The sequence below is a fragment of the Astyanax mexicanus genome, chromosome 23 (genome assembly GCF_023375975.1).
Source record: "Astyanax mexicanus isolate ESR-SI-001 chromosome 23, AstMex3_surface, whole genome shotgun sequence".
NCBI classification, from domain to species: domain Eukaryota; kingdom Metazoa; phylum Chordata; class Actinopteri; order Characiformes; family Acestrorhamphidae; genus Astyanax; species Astyanax mexicanus.
The window spans coordinates 32214501-32236409 of NC_064430.1; the positions used below are offsets into that span (position 1 = coordinate 32214501).

At 41.0% G+C, this 21909-nt stretch overlaps 1 protein-coding gene and 2 long non-coding RNA genes across 11 annotated transcripts in view; 1 reads left to right on the plus strand and 2 right to left on the minus strand.

Annotated features, from left to right (window-relative positions):
- The window catches only part of ppip5k1a (diphosphoinositol pentakisphosphate kinase 1a), a 96049-nt gene that overhangs the window by 41205 nt on the left and 32935 nt on the right, over positions 1 to 21909 (plus strand). For 2 of the 7 annotated variants that reach the window (XM_049471139.1, XM_049471140.1), the window contains exons 27-28: positions 5571 to 5633; positions 17458 to 17637. The exons of 2 other annotated variants lie outside the window; for them this stretch is intronic. In XM_049471139.1, the coding sequence (XP_049327096.1) occupies positions 5571 to 5633; positions 17458 to 17637 (243 nt within the window). The remainder of the gene's footprint in view (positions 1 to 5570; positions 5634 to 17457; positions 17638 to 21909) is intronic. 3 more of the 7 variants (XM_049471141.1, XM_049471143.1, XM_049471142.1) reach the window with 2 other exon arrangements.
- On the minus strand, positions 8355 to 12133 carry LOC125787226 (uncharacterized). 2 transcript variants are annotated; one of them, XR_007429141.1, is made up of 5 exons: positions 9587 to 12133; positions 8967 to 9504; positions 8843 to 8925; positions 8555 to 8760; positions 8355 to 8513 (listed from the first exon to the last, which is right to left on the minus strand). It is a non-coding gene; the product is annotated as an uncharacterized LOC125787226 (long non-coding RNA). The 2 variants fall into 2 exon arrangements; XR_007429142.1 differs by having other exon boundaries at positions 8843 to 9557; positions 9848 to 12133.
- LOC125787227 (uncharacterized) lies at positions 12157 to 13595 on the minus strand. 2 transcript variants are annotated; one of them, XR_007429143.1, is made up of 4 exons: positions 13240 to 13595; positions 12946 to 13029; positions 12400 to 12651; positions 12157 to 12357 (listed from the first exon to the last, which is right to left on the minus strand). It is a non-coding gene; the product is annotated as an uncharacterized LOC125787227 (long non-coding RNA). The 2 variants fall into 2 exon arrangements; XR_007429144.1 differs by lacking the exon at positions 13240 to 13595 and having other exon boundaries at positions 12946 to 13056.

The following is a 21909-nucleotide window of genomic DNA, read 5'->3' on the forward strand; positions in this document are numbered from 1 at the left end:
GCAGAGACATAAGTGCTGGTGTGAACATGCCAGCCCTCTGTAATATACAGTACAGGTTTGAACACACTTCTTCTCATTCAGTGTGTTTTTTTCTTTTTTATGATTTAGAATTTTTTATGATTGTAAATTTAAAATTGAAGACATTGAAGCTATACAGGAAGATATGCAGAATTATTCTGTAAACAAAATGTGTTATACAAACCAGATTATGTTTTATACTTCAGATTTAGGCAGTAGCCAGTTCCTGGTGGTGAACAATAGTTGCTGCTTTTCCTTCATGCTGTGGTTCAGCTCATTCCAAAACACCATCTCAGTTGGATTTAGATCAGGGGACACTTTTTACTGTTTATTGCGTAGTTCCATATGTGTTCCTTAATAGTTTTATGGTCTTTAATAATAATATACAATGGAACATAAATTAAATAAAAAAAAAAACACTGAATAAGAAAAGATGGAGACAAAGATGGAAGAAAACACACAGACAATTCCATATTTCACACAAATTGTAAATAAGCAGTGCACTATAGAAATCACAAAATTGTGGATACTAATGCTGCGTTCTTTTTGAACTGAGAATTTAGGTTTGACTTAGGAAATCAAGTGGAAGCTCCGACAACCCAGAATCCAAGACGGCCGAACGCACATCAACATTAATTAAGCAGTATTACTACACCGTTAAGTTCATTATAAAGCACTTCTATCTATTAGTGTCTCATTAAATCGGTTCTACACACAGTACTAATACAACTTCTACCTGTGGAGATGCTTCCTGGGGGTTTGGATGTGCAAAATACTTTATAATGTGTTCAATGTGTATTGCTACCACTGCTGACCTGGGAACTAATATCTGAATAATACTTCAATGTGAATCAAAAAATGGTAAATGGAACGCAGCATAAATCTGTGTGTAGACGTTGTGTGTAGATTTTTATGACTTGTCTATTTCACTGTTGAGGGAGTAAAAAGGTATTTGAGATGCAGCCACAGACATGCATGCATTCGGAAGCCAAAACAGACACAATCCTGTTTTTAAAAATATCCACATTATCTATCATTTACCACTGACAGTAATGTATAGCTCTGTATAGCTACAGATGTTGCAGATTAGATTGAAATGCTGGATTGTCCCTCTTAATTACATGTTATTCGCCTCTGCACAGTGTAGGCTATGCAGTGTTGTATAACATTTGGCATTCTGAACTTATGTCATCTTATTGCTTAAAATAAGTGAGTCTGTTTCCCCTTTTATTTTATTTACACTTTCTCTTACAGACAGGAGTAGTGCTGGGCAGTATGATGTATCGACACTGATGCAACTGTATGTTTCATTACAGAGATGATTTGCTGTAATGTGTATAAAAAAGTACTTAAATAGCAGTTTTTAAGAATTTGACACTGTTTTGTCAAAGCATTGCATAAATAGCTGTTTTCCTGAAAATGTCTTTAAATATTGTAATATAATATATAGCTTTATATTTAGCTTTTAAAATATAGCTTTAGCATCGTATGCATGTGCAGTAGACACATTACAGATTATTTCACTCAATTTTGGATACTTGAAGTGCATTACTGATGGGACGTCATGAGACGTTGGATCAGTAAAATTTTTTGGATCAGTGAATTTTTAATATCACATTGTATTTTGCAACATGTTGCAAACTGTTAGTTTGTTCCCTAATATTAATGAATTTAATATTTTTGACCATGAAGCCACACCAATGCGGTGCATAATCCAGATACAACTAAATATTATCTTTAAAGTCAGGGACACAGTTGCGTTTATCAGAGTGATGTCTGAAAAAGAGATTAGCTTCTAGAATGTTCTGAGCTTGTTTCTGGCTGTGGAGAGCAGAAGAGTCCACTAGGTGGTAGTGTAAGCCTTTGGAGTATGGTTTTCTGCTCCGCTGCCATTTTCCTAGCAGTGTTTAGTGTTTGGCAGGACTCCTTTAACTATACTGCCTATACTCACACCTCACTCACTCCTTTATTATTCCACACAGTCGACGTTTATTGAAGTCTACGGTGAATATCTATTTCAGAGTGATCCTCACTATCGTTATTCTGCCCCCCTACCTCCCACTGTAGTCTACACATGTGATCTCTGTAGACATTTCCTGTTGCACTTTAGTGTTACCGTGTCTGTTGTGCTGAATGTATGTGTGTGTATGTATGTGTGTGTGTGTGTCTGTAAGTGTGTGTATTTGAGGGGGGAAAATAATGGATCTCTCTCTCTCAGGATGTTATTGTTCCAGTCTGTCCACCATTTTGTTGTCAGACAGGGATGCCATCTCATCCGAGTGTGTGTGTGTGTGTGTGTGAGGGTACCGTAGGGAAGTGCCCTGAGGCTGATTTATAGGAACTGTAGTCAGCTTTACTGTTTCCATGTTTAATTAGAAGAACAGGCAGGAGATCTGAGACATTCCAAAACACGACCCACCATTAAACTTTAAAATACTGACCCTGACTTTACATTTACATTAAATTATTCTTTCATTGTTTTGGATTAGGTAGATGTGTTTGTTCACAACCAGGATACGAATTAAACAGTAATAATTGGGGGGGTGAAGTTTTTCTTTAGGTTATAAAGGAACACCACTACAGTAAAGTATTACAATCCGTACAATGTCTTGGCTGCTTAACGTAATGCCAACAGTGTGTAAATTAATTTATTAATGTTGCATATAATACATAATAACCTCTTTATTATAGAGTAAAATCACCAGATAGTATATCTCACAAAAACACAATCTAGACCTGTACCTGTTACTTTAAATGCATCTTTTTCTACACTAACTTGTATAAATTTAACAAGTTTTCAGCATATTATTATCTATTAAAAGCTAAATTCTGATTTATCCTAAACTCTATTTACCATATTTTTCTCACTAGAAAGCGAACTCAGAATCTGTTAATTTTCCCAAAAATCGTCAGAGCTCCTTATAATCCGGTGCTCCTTATGTATGAATTCTATCAGTCAGGTATTAAGGAGCAGTAAAGCCACTCCACTGAAGTACAGAGTTATACAGGAGATTCAGTTTAGTTCTCCAGCAGTATTAGCATTATCCTCTAACTGCACTAAGCGCTAGCTCTTTCACCATTGGGAGGTGATTAGCACTGCTGGAGCAGCATTAGCATTACCCGCTAACTGCGCTAAACACTAACTCTTTTGTCGTTCAGAGGGGAGTATCTCAGACTATAGTCTGCATGTTTTTACTGTGTTAAAACAAGCTACGTAGGATGAGCCACTAGCTGATTTCGCACTGGCTTACTGAAACACTCAGGATTCCTCAGTTTAGTGCTATTGGGTGGCATTTACTAGCAGTTAGCTGCTAATGCTAATGCTGCAGTCAAAGTGGAAATCTGCAAATCTTAGCTTACTGTAAAGAAACAGAAGAGCTTTACTCACCCAAATAAACAGTTTTCAGGAGAGAAATCTGTGTTGATTAACATCCAATGCTTGTTTGACTTAAGTGCGCCTTATGTATGAAACTAGACCAGAGAATAGACGTTAATTGATAGAGCAAAAAATATAGTAAAAATTACCACCACAGAACTTTTAGTGACTTGTTTACATCTTTCCTTCCATATTAAAACATCTTTTCTCTTCCACTTTTAAAGTGTTTGTGAACTGAGCCTGGATCAGTATACACCTGCTTGTCCAGATAATCAGATAATATTAATGTAGATGATGCAATAGACTGTTTAGGCTCTTAGATTTTCATGAGCTGGATAACGAAAAATTTAGGTACAGAAAATGGGCAGCACTGGATTTACACTTTTCTCTGTCCAGTATTTGTACTGCAAAAGCATTTCTCTAAAAATACATAGGTTAAGATAAGCTTGTTGCTACAGTGGGCATAAAAAAACTTGCAAAAGTATTCATACCCCTTGAACTTTTTTCACATTTTGTCACCTTACAATCACAAACTTGACTGTATTTTATAGAGATTTTAAGTCATAAACCAACACAAAGTAGCTCATAATTGTGAAGTGAAATGAAAATGATACATGGTTTTAAATTTTTATATAAAAACAAATCTGAAAAGTGTGATGTGCAAAAGTATTCAGCCCCCTTTACTCCCTAAATAAAATCCAGTGCAATCAATTACCTTTAGAAGTCACTGAAAAAGTTAGGAGTGCAGCTGTGTGTAATTTAGTATCAGTGTAATTCTGTATCGATTTCAGTGGTTTGTTAGAAAACACTAGTGAATAAACAGCATCATGAAGACCAAGGAACTCACCAGACAGGTCAGAGATATGAAGCACTGTTCATTCCATCATCCAAAAATGGAAAATGTATTTTACAACTGCAAACCTACCAAGACATGGCCATCCACCCAAACTTACTGATCAGAAAAGCAGCTAAAAGGCTAAAATGGTCACTCTGGAGGAGCTGCAGAAATTCACAGCTCAGGTGGAAGAATCTGTCAACTGAGGACAACTATAAGTCATCCACTGTTAAAAGAAAGACATAAGAAGTGCTGTTTGTACAGCAGACATGTAGAAGAAGGTGCTGTGGTCAGATATGTTGAATACAGAATGTATACAAAATAAAAGCAACAGAAATAGAGATGCATGTTCCCCAAAGTGAAACATGGTGGTGGCAGCATCATGCTGTGGGGATGCTGATCTTCAGCAGGGCTAGGGAGGCTGGTCAGAGATGATGAAAAGATGGATGGGGCTAAATACAGGGCAATCCCGGAAGAAAACCTGGTGGACTTGAGCCTGGGAAGGAAATTCAACACAATGACTATACAGTCACATACAGTCAGAGCTACAGTGGAATGATTTAGATCAGAGAATATTCATGTGTTAGAATGACCCAGTCCTGACCTAAATCCCACTGAGCTTCTGTGGAAGACATGAAAATTACTGTTCACAGACGCTCTCCATCCAACCTGGCTGAGCTTGAGCTGTTTTGTAAAGAAGAATGAGCAAAAATCTCAGTCTCTAGATGCGCAAAGCTGGTAGAGACAATCTATGTATCATTTTCATTCCACTTCACAGTTATGTGTTAGTTTGTGTTTGTCTGTCACTTAAAATCTTAATAGAATACATTTAGGTTTATGTTGTACTTTTTATGTTTTTTAGAGAATGGTGGACAAAAAGGGAATGTGGAATGTCTCAGTTGTCCTTAGAAGTCTCTTTGTCCAGTGTTTAACTTTTGTATGGATTTCTGATATCTCTAACATGAGCTGAATCTGCAAACAGTGAAACAGACTTAGTGAAACCCTGTTTTAGATGATCAATAGTGCCAAAGATGATCAGATGATCTATAAAAAAGCTGCACACTTTAGCTTGTGAATCACTCTGAATCTGAACTCTGCTGCTGCTTGTCTTGCTCACTCCCAGTGTCCCTGTATCTTAGATGTATCCAAAACCAAAAGCAGCATAGAATCCCAAAGTAAAGCAGTCCAGCGATGTTCTCCCTAATGTCCCTGAATGTCTCTCACCTTCAGCAATGTATAACCTCCACCCCCCACCCCCCACCCCTATCTAGTTAAACAGCCCCCCATCCTCTACAGGTGCACTGCAAAGATGGTAACACCAGTGACCTTTTTTTTCCTCAGAGTTGTTGTCTATGCCGGCAGTAAAGCGATTTTCTGTGTCGTTTGCAAAGCATCCGACTAATGGTACGTCTGCTTCTCTTCAAGTATATTTCCACGTTTCTCCACCTCCTCTGTCTTGCATGTCTGTGGAAAAAAAACATCTGTTCTTTAGTGTTTCAGTTTCTCTCAGTTTTCAGTTTAACATGGTGACTGCCATGGTTTCTCCAGTCCCTGCCAGTTTTCTTTCTGTTTCTGTCTGCTCATTCATCTGGACACTAGCTCTAACACCACCCTCACATTCTGTTTTGTAACTTCTTGCGTAAGATTGTCACTCTCACCTAATCACTCGGTGTTGATACGTTTCTGATTTCTTTCTGTTTTAAGTTTATTTCTAAGAGAACAGTACTGTATATTTATCAGGATGTGTGAGTGTGTGTGTGTGTGTGTGTGTGTGTGTGTGGTTATAGCATGCATGCACATGTTTGTTGGGTGGTGAGGTGTTTGTAGTATTATTATGATGTGAGTTTGTGACTATGTGCATTTGGGCCACAGATTTAGGTGTACGTCCTGGTGAACCATTCTCCTTTAAATATACATTATACACAACATAAAAAAAATGTTTTACTGTGAGTGAAAGGCATTTCTATGTATAGATACTATGTACTCCACCTTCTGTGAGCAGATTGACCTCACTGTCCACTGCCATATGTTCTCAAGGGCTTTTAGAGCAGTTAATGTGTCGGAGATACAGAGCAGTATAGCTGCATTATTTTACACACCATCAGTACATCTGCTGTAAACATGCGTCCTCTGATCCTCCGATATCCTATGAATTAATAACATTATTAGCATCATTCAGGATGCGTTAAGCACTTGAGTTGCATTAAGAAGGATTTCCAGTGGGTGTAAATTTGCATAATGCTGGGTGCATGCTGGGTATTGTAGAATGTACAGTAGAATAAAGAAAATAGAAAAGGTTATAGAAACATGAAGTCTAAAGGATAAACTGCTGCAATACAGAGTATTGTGGAAAGCAGGTAACTTAAAAGCATTATTATTGTTATTCTGTAAGTGTTATACAGAGTTATTTAATATTTGTTTTAAATTATTCAGTATTTACTATGATTGTGTATTAAGTATCTAAATCATCCACTATAGATGATGCAGTATAATGAATAAATAAATGATTCAGTAACTACTTTATGTAGTAGAAATGATTCAGTGATTCAGTTTTTATTATAAATGAATGATATTTAGTTTATTATTTAGCATTTGCTGTAAATGGTTCAGTATTTACTATAAGTAATAGTAGTTCAGTGTCTTGTAAATATTATGCCTTCATACTCCCTAATTCTAGTTTTAGGTGGTCATCTGCCTGTAGGTCTTCAGTAGAGCTGTAAAATCAGATCTTATGATTTATGATCTTGTGTCTTGAGATTTTGTGCACACATTAGGAAGGCAGCAAATATAACTGTGCAGTAATTTTAGTAACATTGTTAGAGGGAGATTTCTCTAATCCCTTGTACTGCTTGTAATTCTGTGTTTCTCATTGTGTACCATATATCATGTTATTGTGTCTTTATATTTACTGCAATATTGATAGTGTGGAGTATAGACCATTATAGAGTGTTTACTAGTCTGTAAGCAGTGGGAGTGGTACTAAACCTGCATGCCTGATTTAGTACTGATTGAATTTATCATATCATGCGCAGCTCAGTATCCACTGTACAATTCAGACTGAGCTTAAAGATTTAGGTTAGTGAAGTGCACACTACATTTCCCTCCCACACACACACACAGCCATACTGCTCCTGTGAGGTAAGCTGCAAGCCCACACAGTACACCCACTACATCTTAGTAACCATACAGCCTGCCCTTCGGCTTCACTACCATTGTCACGCTTTTACCTTCAGTCCAAACCAGCAGAGCAAATCAGCTCACAGTTTTTAAATCAGGGACTGTATTGGAGAAGATGCAGTGGTTCTCAACTGGATATAGAAATACATTATTATAAAGAGCCCATATCCAGCATTTACATTTTAGTCCATGTGTGACATTTGTGTCGTTTTATGTATCAAGAATTATTTAAATTAACTTGTATACTCCCATTTTCTAACCTTCCTTTGTCTCTTTAAATTAAACAGGCTAACTTTCCCACTGGTTATCTCCATACGCAACAGTATTTTGGAGCATTTGGTTCATTTATCATAACATTTTTACACAGTGGGTACGTTTACATGCAGCCTAATGATCTGTTAAAAATCAGATAAAAATCTAATTGAGGCCGCTCCGAATACAATTTCTATCCGATTGAACGAGGTGAATAATCCTTTTAATAATCCGATACAGAGAAGTAAAACAGCCTTGTAAACACCTGTGCCCGATTACATCCCCAATCGGAATGTTTAAGTACGTTTGCGCATGTACCACAGCATTTTAGGGCCACTCTTAAAAATAAAAACAGTTCGCTTCAAGATTAAAGTTCTAATATTAGGAGAGGAGATAGTCGTAGTATTTTAGGTAAATTTAATTCCAACTGCTTTAAGATGCAGTTTAGGAGTGGAGCAGAGGAGAGCTAATGAGCTGTTTCATAATCATCATCAGTTATCTGCATGTAAGATGCTGATTATTAATGCTGTAGTTTTACAGTTACTGTACATAATCCAGTGTCCAGATTTTCCCGTGGTAGCCTCCCGGAAACCGCGAGAAGCCTCCAGAAAGAGCAGGTGCTCCTGCGCAGAGATTTACGTTCCTTTAAAAATAAATAAATGAATAAATAAATCAGATGCTTTTTGAAACTGTTTGCTGATGCTGCTTGTCTGAGCCATTTCTTTGCTGCATAAAAGCAAAAAGATGCTTCTTCTCTTCTCTTCTTATCTGTAACACTATATAAAAACTATACTTTACTGTCCCCCTCACTCGCCTTTAACTACACCCCTATACTCTACTCTCCCCCTCACTTACCTTTAACCACACCTCTATACTCTACTCTCCCCCTCACTCACCTTTAACCACACCTCTATACTCTACTCTCCCCCTCACTTACCTTTAACCACACCTCTATACTCTACTCTCCCCCTCACTCACCTTTAACTACACCCCTATACTCTACTCTCCCCCTCACTCACCTTTAACTACACCTCTATACTCTACTCTCCCCCTCACTCACCTTTAACTACACCCTCTATACTCTACTCTCCCCCTCACTCACCTTTAACTACACCCTCTATACTCTATTCTCCTCCTCACTTACCTTTAACTACACCCCTATACTCTACTCACCCCTCACTCACCTTTAACTACACCCTCTATACTCTATTCTCCCCCTCACTTACCTTTAACCACACCCCTATACTATACTCACCCCTTTACTCACCTTTAACTACACCTCCTATACTCTACTCCCCCCTTACTTACCTTTAACTACACCTCCTATACTCTACTCTCCCCTCACTCACCTTTAACTACACCCCTATACTCTACTCTCCTCCTCACTTACATTTAACTACACCCTATATACTCTACCCTCCCCCTCACTCACCTTTAACTACACCTCCTATACTCAACTCTCCCCCTCACTTACATTTAACTACACCCCTATACTCTACTCTCACCCTCACTTACATTTAACTACACCCATATACTCTACTCTCCCCTCACTCACCTTTAACTACACCCTCTATACTCTACTCTCCCCCTCACTTACCTTTAACTACACCCCCTATACTCTACTCTCCCCCTCACTCACCTTTAACTACACCTCCTATACTCAACTCTCCCCCTCACTCACCTTTAACTACACCCTCTATACTCTACTCTCCCCCTCTCTTACCTTTAACCACACCTCTATACTCTACTCTCCCCCTCACTCACCTTTAACTACACCTCTATACTCTACTCTCCCCCTCACTCACCTTTAACTACACCCCTATACTCTACTCTCCCCCTCACTTACCTTTAACCACACCTCTATACTCTACTCTCCCCCTCACTCACCTTTAACTACACCTCTATACTCTGCTCTCCCCCTCACTCACCTTTAACTACACCCTCTATACTCTACTCTCCCCCTCACTTACCTTTAACTACACCCCTATACTATACTCACCCCTTTACTCACCTTTAACTACACCTCCTATACTCTACTCTCCCCTCACTCACCTTTAACTACACCCCTATACTCTACTCTCCTCCTCACTTACATTTAACTACACCCTATATACTCTACCCTCCCCCTCACTCACCTTTAACTACACCTCCTATACTCAACTCTCCCCCTCACTTACATTTAACTACACCCCTATACTCTACTCTCCCCCTCACTTACCTTTAACCACACCTCTATACTCTACTCTCCCCCTCACTCACCTTTAACTACACCTCTATACTCTACTCTCCCCCTCACTCACCTTTAACTACACCCTCTATACTCTACTCTCCCCCTCACTTACCTTTAACTACACCCCTATACTCTACTCACCCCTCACTCACCTTTAACTACACCCTCTATACTCTATTCTCCCCCTCACTTACCTTTAACCACACCCCTATACTATACTCACCCCTTTACTCACCTTTAACTACACCTCCTATACTCTACTCTCCCCTCACTCACCTTTAACTACACCCCTATACTCTACTCTCCTCCTCACTTACATTTAACTACACCCTATATACTCTACCCTCCCCCTCACTCACCTTTAACTACACCTCCTATACTCAACTCTCCCCCTCACTCACCTTTAACTACACCCCTATACTCTACTCTCACCCTCACTTACATTTAACTACACCCATATACTCTACTCTCCCCCTCACTCACCTTTAACTACACCTCCTATACTCAACTCTCCCCCTCACTCACCTTTAACTACACCCCTATACTCTACTCTCACCCTCACTTACATTTAACTACACCCATATACTCTACTCTCCCCCTCACTCACCTTTAACTACACCCCTATACTCTACTCTCACCCTCACTTACATTTAACTACACCCATATACTCTACTCTCCCCCTCACTCACCTTTAACTACACCTCCTATACTCAACTCTCCCCCTCACTCACCTTTAACTACACCCCTATACTCTACTCTCACCCTCACTTACATTTAACTACACCCATATACTCTACTCTCCCCCTCACTCACCTTTAACTACACCCCTATACTCTACTCTCACCCTCACTTACATTTAACTACACCCATATACTCTACTCTCCCCCTCACTCACCTTTAACCACACCTCTATACTCTACTCTCCCCCTCACTCACCTTTAACTACACCCCTATACTCTACTCTCCCCCTCACTTACATATAACTACACCCTATATACTCTACTCTCCCCCTCACTTACCTTTAACTACACCCCCTATACTCTACTCTCCCCCTCACTCACTTTTAACTACACCCTCTATACTCTATTCTCCTCCTCACTTACCTTTAACTACACCCCTATACTCTACTCACCCCTCACTCACCTTTAACTTCACCCTCTATACTCTATTCTCCTCCTCACTCACCTTTAACTACACCTCCTATACTCTACTCCCCCCTCACTCACCTTTAACTACACCTCCTATACTCTACTCCCCCCTCACTCACCTTTAACTACACCCCTATACTCTACTCTCCTTCTCACTTACATTTAACTACACCCTATATACTCTACCCTCCCCCTCACTCACCTTTAACTACACCTCCTATACTCAACTCTCCCCCTCACTCACCTTTAACTACACCCCTATACTCTACTCTCACCCTCACTTACCTTTAGCTACACCCTCTATACTCTACTCTCCCCCTCACTCACCTTTAACTACACCCTCTATACTCTACTCTCCCCCTCACTCACCTTTAACTACACCCCTATACTCTACTCTCCCCCTCACTTACATTTAACTACACCCTATATACTCTACTCTCCCCCTCACTCACCTTTAACTACACCCATATACTCTACTCTCCCCCTCACTCACCTTTAACTACACCCCTATACTCTGTTCTCCCCCTCACTTACATTTAACTACACCCTATATACTCTACTCTCCCCCTCACTCACCTTTAACTACACCCTCTATACTCTACTCTCCCCCTCACTCACCTTTAACTACACCCCTATACTCTACTCTCCCCCTCACTCACCTTTAACTACACCCCTATACTCTACTCTCACCCTCACTTACCTTTAGCTACACCCTCTATACTCTACTCTCCCCCTCACTCACCTTTAACTACACCCTCTATACTCTACTCTCCCCCTCACTCACCTTTAACTACACCCCTATACTCTACTCTCCCCCTCACTTACATTTAACTACACCCATATACTCTACTCTCCCCCTCACTCACCTTTAACTACACCCCTATACTCTGTTCTCCCCCTCACTTACATTTAACTACACCCAATATACTCTACTCTCCCCCTCACTCACCTTTAACTACACCCTCTATACTCTACTCTCCCCCTCACTCACCTTTAACTACACCCCTATACTCTGTTCTCCCCCTCACTTACATTTAACCACACCTCTATACTCTACTCTCCCCCTCACTCACCTTTAACTACACCCCTATACTCTGTTCTCCCCCTCACTTACATTTAACCACACCTCTATACTCTACTCTCCCCCTCACTCACCTTTAACCACACCTCTATACTCTACTCTCCCCCTCACTCACCTTTAACTACACCCTCTATACTCTACTCTCCCCCTCACTCACCTTTAACCACACCTCTATACTCTACTCTCCCCCTCACTCACCTTTAACTACACCTCCTATACTCTACTCTCCCCCTCACTCACCTTTAACTACACCCCTTATACTCTACTCTCCCCCTCACTTACCTTTAACTACACCTCCTATACTCTACTCTCCCCCTCACTCACCTTTAACTACACCCTCTATACTCTACTCTCCCCATCACTCACTTTTAACTACACCCTCTATACTCTACTCTCCCCCTCACTCACCTTTAACTACACCTCCTATACTCTACTCTCCCCCTCACTCATCTTTAACTACACCCTCTATACTCTACTCTCCCCCTCACTCACTTTTAACTACACCTCCTATACTCTACTCTCCCCCTCACTCATCTTTAACTACACCTCCTATACTCTACTCTCCCCCTCACTCACCTTTAACTACATCCTCTATACTCTACTCTCCCCCTCACTCACTTTTAACTACACCTCCTATACTCTACTCTCCCCCTCACTCACTTTTAACTACACCTCCTATACTCTATTCTCCGCCTCATTCACCTTTAACTACACCCCCTATACTCTACTCTCCCCCTCACTCATCTTTAACTACACCCCTTATACTCTACTCTCCCCCTCACTCACCTTTAACTACACCTCCTATACTCTACTCTCCCCCTCACTCACCTTTAACTACACCCTCTATACTCTACTCTCCGCCTCACTCACTTTTAACTACACCTCCTATACTCTACTCTCCCCCTCACTCATCTTTAACTACACCTTCTATACTCTACTCTCCGCCTCACTCACTTTTAACTACACCTCCTATACTCTACTCTCCCCCTCACTCACCTTTAACTACACCTCCTATACTCCACTCTCCCCTTCACTCACCTTTAACTACACCCTCTATACTCTACTCTCCCCTTCACTCACCTTTAACTACACCCTCTATACTCTACTCTCCCCCTCACTCACCTTTAACTACACCCTCTATACTCTACTCTCCCCTGCATGTCATGCAGTGCCTACACTTATCTAGTCTAGACCCTCAAAAGTGATTCCAATCTGGTAAGAAAACAATGCACAGTCATATGAAAAAGTTTGGGCACCCCTATTAATCATAATCATTTTTAGTTCTAAATATTTGGGTTTTTGCAACAGCCATTTCAGTTTGATAATTCATATATGTGAGAGTGATGCGAAAGAAGCCATTTCTTATTATGCCAAATATATATTCTCATTATACAAAAGCACACCTCAGGTGAGGTTTGTGGAGTGCTTGCAGAAATGGCTTCTTTCTCATCACTCTCCAATACAACTTCTCCTTGTGTAAATTGCGCTGTATTGTTGACCGATGCACAGTGACACCATCTGCAGCAAGATGATGCTGCAGCTCTTTGGAGGTGGTCTGTGGATTGTCCTTGACTGTTCTCACCATTCTTCTTCTCTGCCTTTCTGATATTTTTCTTGGCCTGCCACTTCTGGGCTTAACAAGAACTGTCCCTGTGCTCTTCCATTTCCTTACTATGTTCCTCACAGTGGAAACTGACAGGTTAAATCTCTGAGACAACTTTTTGTATCCTTCCCCTGAACAACTATGTTGAACAATCTTTGTTTTTAGATCAATTGAGAGTTGTTTTGATGAGCCCATGATGCCACTCTTCAGAGGAGATTCAAATAGGAGAACAACTTACAATTGGCCACCTTAAATACCTTTTCTCATGATTGGATACACCTGGCTATGAAGTTCAAAGCTCAATGAGGTTACCAAACCAATTTTGTGCTTCAGTAAGTCAGTAAAAAGTAGTTAGGAGTATTCAAATCAATAAAATGATAAGGGTGCCCGTACTTTTGCACCGGTCAAATTTTGGTTTAATGCATATTGCACATTTTCTGTTAGTACAATAAACCTCATTTCAATCCTGAAATATTACTGTGTTCATCAGTTATTAGATATATCAAACTGAAATGGCTGTTGCAAACACCCAAATATTTAGAACTAAAATGATTAAGATTAATAGGGGGGCCCAAACTTTTTCATATGACTGTAAATATCATAAATCTACTGGAACTGTGCTAGCTTGTATCTGGTAATGAAGGATTTTTATGCTACAACTAATTTGAAAGCTGGTCGTGATCATGAATCAGAAGGGCTAAAATGCTATGAGCAGTGACCTTGTGACCTCGCTCTGGGAGAATAAAGTTCATAAATGAGCATTTGTCACATATTACAGTATTATTTAATTCAGCATTGTGATATTAAGTTGTTTAAGGATTTAGACTCTTTCTGCTGCAAAAACTGTAGAAAACATGGACACTGTGTTTTTCTTGTCTTCCATTCTATAAAAAATAAATCCAGAATTATCCGCCATGTTGTCAGATTTGCATTTACAAAGTGCAGTGATCAGTAGAAGTCAGAAACGGAGCCAGACTCACCTGCTTCTTTGGTAGACCTGCCCCATCTGTCTCAGACCTCCTTCATTGAGTTTGCAGCGCAGCCTAAAGGACCAGAAACAATGCATGCAGTCCATGTAATGAACAGAACAGGTGCAATGCAGGTCCTGCAGAAGACTGGTCTCCTCCAGGCATCACTGTCGGTCAGTCACTTAATTCCTAAGTTTAGCAACTGATATCAAATAATAAGGTTTAAAAACTGATTTCAGAAAAAAGTAAAAATGTGGTAATTCAGGGAAATCTAAGTGATGGAATAGTGGGACACTGGAGATGGAAAGACAGTATAGAGAAGAAAAATGAACTGGGCTGTTTTGTCATTGAAACATATAGGGGTTGTGCAGAGGTACACATCATACTTCAACCATCCAGCAGAGGCACTAGACCTATGGTGGCCTCTCCCGAGATGTCTAGGATCTTTTTTCCATTATCCCAATTATTAGTTGATCAGCCAAGACAAGTTTGCTTAACAAGATTACAAGGCTAATGTTGCTAGAAAGTAGGGATGCAATGGTACAGTGTGGCCACGGTTCGGGTTCGATATATCAATATTAGAGTTTAGATTATCTGCCCGAACCCAACCTGACCTGAGATTTCCCACCAGTCCAGAAATAGTCTGTGACATAGGTATCTGTTTTTTAATGCTATTTTTATTTTATATAAAGCAATATAACCAAGTAACCAAGTATTATCATAAAAAAAAAACGAACGAAATAACAAAAACTGAAAGTAAAAAAAACATTTTCGGTAACTGAAACTAATAAAAACGGTAATTAAAAGAAAAAAAGGAAACTAACTGGAACTGTATTGAGAGTTTATAGAACTAATACTAAAACCAACTGAAATTACTGATATAATACACTTCGTTTTTGTGTTTGTTAATTTATTTATAAGCGCTGTTTCCACTCTAGCAGTTTTACAGCGGGCGGTGTTGTGGTTGCGGTGTTCGGCACAACAGCAGCAGCGCAGCGGCGCCTCGAGGTCCGTAGCGTTATAGAATATAAGCGCGAGGGAGATAAAACAGGAGATACAGTACCTGTTGTGAGTAGCTCATACATCAGAACACCCCACGCAGAGGATAAACTGATTAATCTCTTTCTCGCACTCACTCATAGTTGATAATTTTGGTGAAAATCAGGGAAACCTGTAAAGATTATTGAGTTTTTGAGTTTGTTTGTGTTTCTCAGATTGAGCTTTCTGTCAAAACTAATAAAAACTAGAAAACTCACTCTAAAAAAAAAATTAAAACTAACTGAATTAGGGGAGAAAACAAAATAAAATTAAACTGTAATGAAACATTCAAAACTATTATGACCTTAATTTACAAATCAAACTATATAAAAAAAATCACCAGTTAGAATGGTATAATCAGGCAGCTCTGGGTGTGGGCGAGCTTCCCCACTTGTCTGTGTTTGAGGTGCAGCGCTGTGTTTAGCTGTTCTTACACATTTTTATTAAATAATAGGTCTGTGCTCCTTCAGTGTTGTAGTGTTCATTAACATTATTCTGAACAGATTTTGCTCATTCAAACGGCCGGAAACAGCCAGTTTATAGTGGTATAGAAAAGGAGGAGCACTCACTGCAACCACCAACCGCTACCCCCCAACAGCACGCGATCAGCAGCCCCTCAGGGCCATTCAGTACCAGAGCGTTTGTTCACTCTGTTAGTGCGCACACCGAAATACTGCGATCCATCCGGGTGTATCGAACCGAACAGGCCAAACCGAACGGTTCAATAAAATACAGAAAAACATTGCATCCCTACTAGAAAGTAATGCAATTAAGAAGACATTCATTAGCAATGTGCTTATTGCATGCTTTAATCATCACACACTCAAAACTGTGTAGAGTTGTTCTCTGTGTAACACACTGCTGTCTGTATGAATAAAACATTAAGTTTTGCCCATACCTTCCACTGTTTGAACAGGGTTAGCTGTTAAGTTCAGGCTGTGTACAATGGATGTTTGAGCTACGGGCATGTGTGTTTTAAAGCCAGTGTACAGGGTTTGGAGAATGAAACTGAAACACATGGATTTAGACCACAATAATTTATTGTGGTGACGGACAGTTCTGGTGGAAACAGGAGAGTTGAGGTGCACATTGAATTCTGCGTGATTTGAGAAGCCGTGGTTTTATGTTTTTTGGATACAATCCGGGTTAGCACCCGAACATCCCTTTCAGACAGCTTCCTCTTACAGCGTCCACAGTTAATCCTGTTGGATGTGGTTGGTCCTTCTTGGTGCTTATGCTGACATTACTCTGGATACCGTGGCTCTTGATGCATCACAAAGACTTGCTGTCTTGGTCACAGATGCTCCAGCAAGACGTGCACCAACAATTTGTCCTCTTTTGAACTCTGGTATGTCACCCATAATGTTGTGTGCATTGCAATATTTTGAGCAGAACTGTGCTCTTACTCTGCTAATTGAACCTTCACACTGCTCTTACTGGTGCAATGTGCAATTAATGAAGATTGACCACCAGGCTGCTCCAATTTAGATATGAAACCTCCCACACTAAAATGACAGGTGTTTCAGGTTTATTGTTCAACCCCTGTGGATGTAAACGGAGTAAATGGGCCCAGCTGCCCAGTGAAAGGTTAGAGAGCTGAATAAAATCTGGGTAATCTTCTGAAATTTAAAGTCTGACAATATATCGTCCATAACCCCCAGACCACCCCCACCCCTGAACCACTCCCTCTCTTCGTCCTCGCACCTCCACGCTCTACCTCTTCTTCCTCAGAACCCCTGGAGGAGCACCACGTAGCCCAGCTGCTGAGGCGCTTCTCCACTGCCCCCAATATCGACCACTCGCTCTTTCTGGACAGTGCTCTGGCCCACCACCTCCACCAGTGCTCCTACCACCTGCGCCTCTTCCGCAACTGGTTAATCTCCGGCCAGGACCCCCTAGAGTACCTCTACGGTCAGCCAGCCCTGCTGCTGCAGCACCCCCTTACTGTGTAGGGCTGCACAATAAATATGAGAACAGTTGTTTAGGCATTATTTTAGACTCTATTTTAGACTATTTAATTTTATATAGCTGTAAGACAAAATTTCTTTAAAGCCTCTGGGAACACATTTTTTTATATACATTTATTTTTATAATACTAAACTTTAGCCAAGTTTAAATGTTAAGCTCCAGCCTGAGTAAAGAGTTTTAGCCAAACCGCTGGCCTTCTCCGTGAGGTTACAGAAGCTGGTTGTGTTGTAGACGACTTCACTGTGCCCAGTGCAGAATTAAAAACATATCCAATATTTGTGTGGTAAAACCTTAAAGAAAGACAGACCTGTATCTATTTAACGGCTGAATGGGCATCCAGAGAATGCACACCTATGAAATTTGAATAGTCTAATTAGTTAGTAAAATAGTTACTAAACAAAAGCTCACCAGCTTGACAATTCCCACAGGTCGACGGTTGCTCAGGCTCGAAGAGAGGGCAGTGCTATTTTATTAACCTTGTGATTGGTCAGGATTCAGCTGAGGTCAGCCTGAGGTCATCCAGTTTTAGTCCCGCCCATTATACATCTAAAGAAGAGTGATGGTGAAATTCAACCGATATTTATTAGAGTTGGGAAAATATTCATAAAATATACACACATTTACTTTCCCAGGGGCTTTAAATATACAAATTTTGTAAAACTAAATAACCAAAATAGCTGATCTACAACCACAAAGAAAGGGTTTATACCTTGAGTTTATGACTTTTAAACACAGCAAAGGCAGTTACATTACATTAAATCCACAATATAATACCGTATAATTAATTGTGCAGCCCTGCTCCTGTCCCCTGGCCTGGCCTGCCTTGCCCTGTGTTGCTGTGTGCTGTGCTTGCAGTAGCCTGTGCCCTGCTGCCACAGCTGCCCCTGAGCTTGTGTGGAGCATGTAATGCTTGCGTTTTCTTATAAGAAGATGTTGGTTTAAGCAGCTGGTTTGAGATTTGGAAAAGAGACATGTTGTGTAAGGCGTTTGTGAAAGAGTAACAGCTGTGTTGTGATTAATGCAGTTGACTGAGATTTCAGGGCTGGATGATGTGGATGTAGATCACCTGCTGCATGTTTGTGGCATTTGAATGCTCAGAGTTTTGGATTAAACACTATGCCAATTTACACCTCACTACTTGACCTGAGGCAGCAGCATTCGGTCCTTTCATGATTTGGATCTGCTTTGTAGCTGCTGATGTAAAATCTGGAGAGGGATATTATAGTATTTTATCTTACACGTGGTGGCATTAATCCAATTAATAGGGTAAACCTGGGTTAAAGAATATTGTTTGTTAAATTCTGTAAATCTGAAATAAATTGTCCTCTTCAGATGCTGTAAAGTATAGTAGTATATGATATAATCATTATCGTGGGCAATGTATTGTGATAATATCGTATTGTGATAGTATTATTATAAGATTCCCACCCCTAGTTATAACAGTGTATACACACACTAAATGGTCAAATGTATTGGGACACCTGCTAATGTATTGTTTCTTCTGAAATCAAAGGTATTAATCGTGATTTCTCTTTATGCTCCTATTTATTTTTTGGAGTAACTGTCTTTACTGTCCAGGGAAGGTTTTATCCTTAATCTTTGCAGCTACAGTGAGGATTTAATTGAATTCAGCAACAAAAGCATTAGTGGGGTTTGGTGTGTTTGGTTCTAACCTTTTTCTTGACTTTTTAACTATTAAAATGTTGTCTCAACAATAAAGTCCATATATCATTTAGGGCTGATAAGAGTACTTGGAATATTATTATTTTTGTAATGCAGTTTTTTTGCATTTTGCATTTTCAGATTTTTTGTTTGTTTGTATGAAGTAGCCTGATCTACATTCGTTTATATTGTTATTGTTTTTAATTCTACTTAATTTATTTTTGTCTTTTATGCCTGGTATTTCTTCTATTAAAAATCATCTGTAATATTAATACACAGTCCAGTCATAATATTATGACCATTTTTCCACCATCATTAGCCATTTTTTTTGGCTTCACTAGTCATGACACTGGCATAGTGCTGTATGATGTTAGTGTGTGTTGTGCTTGTATGAGTGGATCAGATACAAGATACAAGAACAGTGAGAGATTAAACACAGTGTTTAAAAACTCCAGCAGCACTGCTGTATCTGATCCACTCACTGTACCAGCTCAACACACACTAACACCTCACACACCACCACCATGCTAATCAGTGTCCCTGCAGTGCTGAGAATCCAAATAATAATAATGTAAAAAAATAATGATAATAGTATTAATAATGTTTTTTGCACCTGTGGAGTTAATATAATAATAAAGTATGCAGAGAAACAGATACAGTCTGTAATTATTATACAATTAAAAAGTGTCCTGTATGTGAAGACAGTCAGTGTAGAAACAAGGAAGTGTTCATACTATTGTGAATGGACTGTATATATTTAGCAGTTAATGGCAATTGGCTTGAGTCAGTCTATATAGAGTTTGATGCTTAGCTGAGTAAAATGTGCTTGGATGTGGTATTACTTGGTTTTAGAGAGCATCATCTTGGGAATGTGTGTTTGTGTGTCCTGATCCTGCCTGTGTTCTCTCACTAACCAGGATGTGGTGGAATGTTGGATTCTGTGTAGTGTGTTGTATGTGTGTGAGTGTGTGGGTGCGTGTGTAGTGTGGTGGTGTGTGGGTGGGTGTGTAGTGTGGTGTGTGGGTGGGTGTGTAGTGTGGTGGTGTGTGGGTGGGTGTGTAGTGTGTGGGTGGGTGTGTAGTGTGGGTGGGTGTGTAGTGTGGTGTATGTGTGTGAGTGTGTGGGTGCGTGTGTAGTGTGGTGGTGTGTGGGTGGGTGTGTAGTGTGGTGGTGTGTGGGTGGGTGTGTAGTGTGGTGGTGTGTGGGTGGGTGTGTAGTGTGGTGGTGTGTGTGTAGTGTGGGTGGGTGTGTAGTGTGGTGTGTGGGTGAATGTGTAGTGTGGTGGTGTGTGTGTAGTGTGGGTGGGTGTGTAGTGTGGTGGTGTGTGTGTAGTGTGGGTGGGTGTGTAGTGTGGTGTGTGGGTGAATGTGTAGTGTGGTGGTGTGTGTGTAGTGTGGGTGGGTGTGTAGTGTGGTGGTGTGTGTGTAGTGTGGGTGGGTGTGTAGTGTGGGGGTGTGTGGGTGGGTGTGTAGTGTGTGGGTGGGTGTGTAGTGTGGTGGTGGGTGGGTGGGTGTGTAGTGTGGTGGTGTGTGGGTGGGTGTGTAGTGTGGTGGTGTGTGGGTGGGTGTGTAGTTTGGTGGTGTGTGGGTGGGTGTGTAGTGTGGTGGTGTGTGGATGGGTGTGTAGTGTGGGGGTGTGTGGGTGGGTGTGTAGTGTGTGGGTGGGTGTGTAGTGTGGTGGTGTGTGGGTGGGTGTGTAGTGTGGTGGTGTGTGGGTGGGTGTGTAGTGTGGGTGTGGGTGGGTGGGTGTGTAGTGTGGGGGTGTGTGGGTGGGTGTGTAGTTTGGTGGTGTGTGGGTCGGTGTGTAGTGTGGTGGTGTGTGTGTAGTGTGGTGGTGTGTGTGTAGTGTGGTGGTGTGTGGGTGTGTGTGTAGTGTGGTGGTGTGTGGGTGTGTGTGTAGTGTGGTGGTGTGTGGGTGTGTGTGTAGTTTGTGGGTGTGTGTGTAGTGTGGGTGGGTGTGTAGTGTGGGTGGGTGTGTAGTGTGGTGGTGTGTGGGTGAATGTGTAGTGTGGTGGTGTGGGTGAATGTGTAGTGTGGTGGTGTGGGTGAGTGTGTAGTGTGGTGGTGTGTGGGTGGGTGTGTAGTGTGGGGGTGTGTGGGTGGGAGTGTAGTGTGGTAGTGTGTGGGTGAATGTGTAGTGTGGTGGTGTGTGGGTGGGTGTGTAGTGTGGTGGTGTGTGGGTGGGTGTGTGTGTAGTGTGGTGGTGTGTGTGTAGTGTGGTGGTGTGGTGGTGTGTGTAGTGTGGTGGTGTGGTGGTGTGTGTGTAGTGTGGTGGTGTGTGGGTGTGTGTGTAGTGTGGTGGTGTGTGGGTGTGTGTGTAGTGTGTGGGTGGGTGTGTAGTGTGGGTGGGTGTGTAGTGTGGGTGGGTGTGTAGTGTGGTGGTGTGTGGGTGAATGTGTAGTGTGGTGGTGTGGGTGAATGTGTAGTGTGGTGGTGTGGGTGAGTGTGTAGTGTGGTGGTGTGTGGGTGGGTGTGTAGTGTGGGGGTGTGTGGGTGGGAGTGTAGTGTGGTGGTGTGTGGGTGAATGTGTAGTGTGGTGGTGTGTGGGTGGGTG